The sequence below is a fragment of the Hordeum vulgare genome, chromosome 1H, assembly GCF_904849725.1.
Source record: "Hordeum vulgare subsp. vulgare chromosome 1H, MorexV3_pseudomolecules_assembly, whole genome shotgun sequence".
Taxonomy (NCBI): domain Eukaryota; kingdom Viridiplantae; phylum Streptophyta; class Magnoliopsida; order Poales; family Poaceae; genus Hordeum; species Hordeum vulgare.
Window position 1 is genome coordinate 3,636,806 of NC_058518.1, and position 7,702 is coordinate 3,644,507.

A 7,702-nucleotide genomic window follows, 5' to 3' on the forward strand; every position below is an offset into this window, starting at 1 on the left:
CTTGCCTGACAGCGGAGAATCTGATAAAAATTGCAAATTCAGTCAGTCAGTCAAGGCAGTGAAGAAATCTCTTTCTCGTCATAACTAAAAAAAGGTGAATGAATATGTATCTTTTCAAAAGCTACTTAATTTAACCTAGTTAGTCATGTATGAAAGACTGAAGCACACATCCTTTTTCTTCGACAAACTTCAAACTAAGGAACATCCACATACTGGGAAACTGCATGATCAGTCAATACTTGTTTTTATGATCGACCCTACCAGCTCTGTCCTATGGAGTTAGTCATGTATGAAAGATTGAAAGCACACACCCTTCTGTCTTCTACAAACTTTAATTTAGGATAGCTAGTCAAGTATGAAAGATTGAAAGATTGAAAACTGCACGATCAGGTCGACCCTACCAGTTCTGTCCTATGAAGTCAGGTGACGGTACACATGAACATGCAGAAAGATCATGTTAGATTTAGTTGACAAGCTCGTAATAAATTGACACTACTAGGATCTAGTACTAGTTGTTCTAATCTGCCAATATAGGAGAAGGTTCAGTAAAAAAATATTGTGTGGGATGCGCACAAAACAATGGGGAAGAAACACCAAAGCCTGACCTTGGAGCAGTGACGATGTATCACCTAATCCTTTCGACAAGTCCTTTCTGCGTCAGTGCAACTGTAACATTCCTTATGTGGCTGATATTCATTATATCTTCGCTGCATTCATCTGAATCTCTCTTCTGTAGGAGCTTCTCTATCAGCTCTTCTGATGTATCTATCAAAACTAATTTCTCAAGGGCTGCGAGGTGCTCAATGCCATCAGGAAGAAACTTCAGCTTGGGGAAGTCTCTGAACCACAGCTCGACGAGGTTTTGCATCACACCATCCTCTATACTAACTTCGTTGAGTTGTGTTGCGCCCCATATATGTAGATGCCTAAGCTTTGGAAACGACCCTGCATGAAAATCCAACCTCTTCCCTTTGAAAGCGTTCCATAGCTGAAGAAAGCGTAGACCACTTAGCACGTGCAAACAGGAAAAGGTTTCCTCATCAATATTGGAGAATTCCAGGGTCAACCGAGTAAGGCTATTAAGATGTGACCAAGAAGAGAAAAGCTGAGGCATTGATGTTTTCTCTAGCTGCCCGCCTAAACCAAGCCAAGAAAGGGTTGGAGGTAAATATAGTCCTTCCAGCCGCAGCACCTCATCCTCAGCTGCAGTGCTAATTTCAAGATGAACAAGATGACTCATTTTGGTGATAGCATTGCTTAAGTCAGCAGAGTGTTCACTCTGCACGTTGCGGACATCGAATGTTCTTATCTCTGTCAGAGCTCCAACCTCACGAAGAAACTCAGTAGTGGCTTTCACAGATTGAAGAGCCCGCAGTCCTGTGAGGTGCTGCATGCCACTAGGCACCTTGACCCCAACTGCACTTCCCATTGTGCCCGCAAAAGTACACGCATACAGGTATCTCAACTTCTGAAGCTTCACAACACTCTTTGGCAAGTACGTCAGCTTAGAATTCCCAGCATCCAAGACTTCCAGGTTTTGTAACCTCCCGAGTGCTTCAGGCAGGCTTTCAACCTCGGTATTTCTAAGACCCAAATAATGCAGATTAAACAAGTCGAATACTTCATTAGGCAGCATTTTGATACCAGTACCTTGCAGTTCCAACGTAGACAACAGATTTGAAGTTGTTAGGATAGGCTGCAGAAAATCAACATTGGTAGACTTCGCAAATACATGGAGCACACGAAGCTGTGTTGCACCAGATAGGCTGAGTTGTTCAATGTTTTCCCCTAGGACAGATATGCGACGTGCACCCTCTACAGAGAATGCCCCAGTACCACCACCAGAGCTATTATAAACTTTACCAAAGCATTCCTCCTTGGCTTTGTTGAGGGCAAGAAGGCGTATGACATCATGCATCCGACATTTTCTAAGTCGTCCGACATAATTCCTTTCCACTACCTGTAATAGACTTCGGTTCACAAGCTCAACCATGTATCCCTCTGCCACTTCCTCCAACGTTTTACTCTCATCTTTTACCGTGATAAACCCTGCTGTGATCCACTGTCTCGTTGTCTTCCTCCTCTTTAGTACATAATCTTCTGGGGACAATGCACTGTGGAGGAAACAATTTTTCAAATCAAACGGAAGGTCCTCCAAGCTGACCTTTAGGATCATATGAGCATCAGGGATCACATCTTTCGCAAACTGGGAATCCAAACACTGGTACACATCCTGCCATTCGACGGAATTTTTGGGCTTGCAGGAGAGTAGGCGGCTAATGCATGCAATAGCAATAGGCAAGCCTTGACACTTTGCTATGAACTTCCAAGCCAATTCGTGCAGCTCCAGTGGACACTCTTTGTCATCAGTATTTCCAAAGGCTCCTTTGCAAAATAACAGCCAGGAGTAATGTTCTTCTAGCGGTTCCAAGTGAATTGCAGATGCAGACTCCCTGGTTGCCAACACTGCCTGCTTTCTTGATGTGATAATAACTCGGCTGGTACAATTAGATGTTGGAAAGATATCCCTTATCTCGGACCACAAGCGCTCAGCCCAAACATCATCCAAGACCAAGATGTACCTTTTACCTTGAAGGTAGTTGTGGATGTACTTTGATAGGCCTCTCATCTCATTGTTTGCGACGTTGACTGTGATGCCGAACTGGGCGACGATCTTCTTCAACAAATCCTCAATACGGTAACCCTCCGACACAGTTACCCATGCTGCAACATCGAAATTCTCTTTCATGGTGTTATACACATGATCAACAAGAGTGGTTTTACCAACACCAGGCATCCCCCACACCACCGTAACGTTGCTGCTGCTCTGCTCCAGACCATCACCACCACTGGTCAGCCATCGTATCAACCTCTCCTTGTGCTCTTTGATTCCCACAAGGTCTTCATCCCTTGTGAAGTGCAAAGCTTGACCTTCTCTCGTTGATCTTGGAGCAGAAGCAGATCTTCCGGTGACGGCGTAATCCCTCTTCCTTCGGTTGGCATCCTGCAGCTGGGCTTCGATTTCTTGGAGCTTTGCTGCCAGACGCCGCCAGGTCTTGATATGCTTGAGCCGCTTCTTCATCTTGCCGGCGAACCCTCCGTGCTTGCAGTCCTCCAGCTTGTAGGTGAACTCGTCGACGACGTCCTCGATCTGAAAGGCGAGGCCCCTGATCTGGCCGACAAAGATGGCAGTGGTCTTGTCGATGTCCTTGAACCGCTCTGCCTCTTGCAGGTACGCTTGCATGCTCTCCAACTCCACCTTGGACTGGCGGATCTTGCCGAAGAGACCCCTCAGTGCGGCCGCTTCCTTGCACAACAGCGCCCCACCGTAGGTCGCCGCCTCGTTCGCCAACGCCCCACCGAGCGTCAGCACGAGCTGTCCGACAACGGCCTCCGCCATGGTTCTTGGTTTCTTTTTTCTCGATTGATGGTTGATGGTTGTGTTGAGGATTTGAAATGGGTCTCTTTCAACAGCCTACGCCATAGTCATTGAGGCTTTGAGCTCATTTTCACGAGCCCCAAGTGGACTGACGAGTTATTTTTAAAAGCACGCAAAACCAGGGTGGTCAGGACCCAAGGCGTGCTAGCTCTCAACGGATACCTATACAGCATTTGTATTTTAGTTTTTGCAATTTGGTACGTAGTACTCCGCCCACGTGGAACTCCATCTCGAGACGTGGCCCTATGTTTGAGTGTCACGCGTGGCTCTTAGAACATGGTTAATAATACATCCAACAATCGACTATAAAAAATTATCATGTCATATAGAGTCAACCTTATAGCCGACATATACAATAGTAAGTTTTAAATATGTACTATTTTAGTAGTAGTTCGTCAACTTAAAATCTCACAAAGTGTCTTGGTTCTCGTGTTGCAGCTGGCTACTTACCAAGAGTCCGTTTCTTTTCTCTCTTCTCCTATTTCTCCTCCAACTAAGCAAGGATGTAACATTTTAATCTTTATAGCCTGCTTATGTCACCTTATTATACTTGTTCTTAGTCGCATTGTTGGTCTGTTCCCGTTTGTAGGTATCTTTGATTTTAGCTAAGGGGTGCTTGCTCTGTACAGCTTCAAAGGTTTTGGTCAAGTTGTTGTTTCATACTTTCTTCGTCTGTCATTATTTATCGTAGAAACTATGTATCTAGCCATTCTTTAGGTATAGATACATTTATTTCTATTTATTGTTTATACAACAAGTAATTTTAAACATATAAAGTATGAAATTAGAATCGACTGCGTGTTTTCCCGCGTTGATTTTCACCATGGGGTCCTGTTTGTTCTATTTCTTTTTTATTCCCCCTTGGATTGGTGTCGTAGTTTTTTCCTCTTCAAGATCTGGTCACGGGGCTAGTGTTACGGTAAACAAAGGACCACTGAAAGGTGGAACGGGGCAGCAAACCAATGACGACGCCATGTTAGGGGCCAGCATGATCGGCCGTCCGGGGTAGCCAAACTTTCGTATACAACAAAAATACGGTTCATTCTAATACATGGGCCAATACATGTTGGGATTTGCATCAGAGACACACATGCCTAGTTGCACACTAAAATCCATCCATATTATTTCCATTTGGTATATTTCAAACTAAAACTATATTTTTATTCATATTTGAATGGAATTCTCATATGTTATATTGATCTAATCTATGGTCAAGGTGAAACTCAAAGTATGTATTAGACCTTTTATATTCGGACGAGGGAGCAACAAACTGACATTCCATAGGTAGTCCAAAAATAAACGCATTGTGCGTATTATTCATCGAAACAGCGCGTGGCACTTGCCGTGCAACCACAATTGTTGGCGCAAGCAAATAAGCAAATAACGTGCGAGGTGCACAGAACGATCTAAAATCGTGTCATATATATGATATATGTATACTGCTTGGTACCAGACGTCCCTATGGGCCTGCAAGGTCTTCCATACAGTGTAAGCCGTGTTGCAAAATTTACATACAAGATGCAAATGCAAGTACCACTAACCCCTCTTCCGTCTATATGTAAGATCGCTCCTTGGATGCGCACAGCTTAATTCGAGTTTAATCCTCCATAACCTGTTTGCATTGACTCGAAACATGCATGGAGTGTGGCCTACTCCTCCTCCTTGGAGCGCTCTTTCCTCTCTCTTACCATAGTAGCTAGAAGGGCGTAAACAACTCAAAGAGCGCTAACTGATGAACACGCCGTAAGCTAAACCTCCACATGCAGCTCGGTGGCCTATGGGGTGATGCCGGCGCCAATGAACAGAACAGCAGACATGTCCTAGTGGGAGCTCAGGTGCTAGCCGGGTTTAGATCTCACCTCGGCCAGGGCGACGGGCTGCAAACAACTAGCAGTAGTCGATTAGTTTTACGATGCAGCCAACGCGCGCATCTTTTGAGTTTAATCCTCCTTGGATGCGCTCTTTCCTCTGTCTTGCCCAGTGAACAACAACTGGCTTTAACTAAACCTCTAGATGCAGCCACCAATGAACTAGCAGGGAGCTCAATTGCTAGCTGGTTTAGATCTGACCTCGATCGGGGCTTGCTGACTGGCCACACGCGCTGCAGACAGCTGCCTAGTAGATTAGTTTATGATGCATCCAACGCTGCGCGCATCTTTTGGACAACGCCCCATGAATGCGCATCATGTCCCTCATGGATCGATGCACCTGGTCGCCACCTTCACAATCTACAAACTTATTGGTATTATATTTCTTCAGTCGAGCAGAAAAATAACAAAAGAATGCCATGCCGGTGAATTTCTATCCATGTTTTCTTATATATGTTACAAAGCACATTAGTATGTCTCAACTAATTATTGACAAAATATAAACTTGGTGATACATGGAAAAGTACAACATTAAAACAATACCAACATACTGTAACACATTGAAAAATGACAATACTAATAAAAAGGGACTAAACAAAATCTTTGATCTGAGTTCTGAATGTATATACACCAGTTGTGTATTCAGTTTTTGCAATTTGGTATCCCGGCCGCGTGGGTTACTCTGTCTCTCTTCACCTTTGCACCGGACTATCTCTCATCTTGCCTCTAACAAAATCCATGCATTTTATTTCCATTTGATAATTTGTAGGATTCATAGATATTCAAACTAAAATTCCATTTTTTGTTTTTTGTATATTGAGTTCCTTGCAACATGGCATTTACAAAAAAGATCAATATTGTATGCATTTTAAACTTGTTTAAACTTCAGTATTTCAACTCTATTTCAAGCGATCAAAATATGTGTTAAATAGTGTTTGGGATGTATGTCACAACATGGCCTTTAGCTATAGGTAGGTAGTCCATCGATCCATGTATTATTTCCCAATACATCGATGTTGATGTATAATGTTGAACCTTCTCCCATTTATAGTTTAAACATTTGGAATAACTAGCTATCATCGCTAGGAAGACTTGAGTTAAAGACCCTGCTAACACATTACTAAAAAGAAAGATTTTGGGGCCTACTTCGATACCATGTCTTAGGGTTTAAAAAGCCTAGACGTGAGGTGGAATGCTGAAATATATTAACCGGTTACTTTTGAAGCAACATGCTAGAGCATGAATTCAATAACCGTGTGCTATCCTATATAAGAGGAGCTACATACTGCTGCAGAGACTAATCCCGAAGCATGAAATAAAGGAAAGGTTGTTGTAATATGACTTCTATCCTGTTTTAAAAATGTTTCAATTTATAGGATATGGAAATTTACAGTAATGAATAAAAAGGTTTTCTAAACGTACTAAAATTGTATCATTTGTACAAATAAATTTTTGGAGGAGCTACATACTGCTGCAGAGAAAACTTTGACATCAACAAATGAAGCAGGACTGATAGCATATGTAAATTTTGCTATTTAAGCAACTTTTCAGTTTCACACAAGAGAAAATATACCATGATGGATTGAACTGGTACAAAACATATTACGAAATGTCTGATTTTTCTACATGCACTGGTGGAAAAAAGGGCCTTTGGTCGCGGTTCGCAACTGCCTTTAGTCGCGGTTGCGCAACCGCGACCAAATAGGCGCGACTAAAGGCCCCTCCTTTAGTCGCGGTTGCTTAAGAACCGCAACTAAAGGCCCGTCCACGTGGGCGCCAGGCGGCCGTCGGGGCGGAGGACCTTTAGTCGCGGTTCTTCTGCCCAACCGCGACTAAAGGCCCCCCCCCCCTAAACCTGTTTTCTGTTTAATTTGTATTGTTTTATTTCTTTTGTGCTTTATTTTAATTTTGAAGGAGTTTCACATATTCTACGGTACTACATACATGCATATGAATGTACAATTTCAAACAAATTTGAAATTAGAACCAAAAAGAATTCAAGAGGAATATACAATATATATTCAATATCATCGGATGACCATATACAATTTTGAACAAGTTTCCATACATAATTTAATGCATATGAAGTTCTACGTCCTCGTAATGGTGTTCTCCTTTACGATGGAGGACTTCCCTCCTGAACCATCCAGCTAGTTCCTCTTGAAGTGGTCGGAAGCGAGCTTCTGGACTAAGCATCACCCGGAGGTTATTCCGCTGAGCATTGGTATCACTCGGAACCCGCTCAGAGGTGTATCTCCGGATCATCTCACAGACATAGTATCCACATAGATTGGTCCCCGCTGGCTGAATATCCCCACCATTCTTAGCCTTTGACCTTTTGAATTCTAGCTCTTTTTTGAATTCACCGACCTTTGTATCTACAAACCGTCTCCAA

The 7,702-nt window shown here is 43.0% G+C and overlaps 1 protein-coding gene across 1 annotated transcript; it reads right to left on the reverse strand.

Moving 5' to 3' along the window:
* Positions 1-553: 553 nt before the first annotated feature.
* On the reverse strand, positions 554-3,499 carry LOC123403554 (disease resistance protein RPM1-like). The gene has a single exon (XM_045097483.1). It carries the CDS (start codon positions 3,398-3,400, stop codon positions 626-628), a length of 2,775 nt encoding a protein of 924 aa, XP_044953418.1. The 5' UTR covers positions 3,401-3,499; the 3' UTR covers positions 554-625.
* Positions 3,500-7,702: the final 4,203 nt, after the last annotated feature.

What these genes read in the sequence shown, in the direction of transcription:
- LOC123403554 (XM_045097483.1), bottom strand. Translation starts at nt 3,400, where the DNA reads ATGGCGGAGGCCGTTGTCGGACAGCTCGTGCTGACGCTCGGTGGGGCG.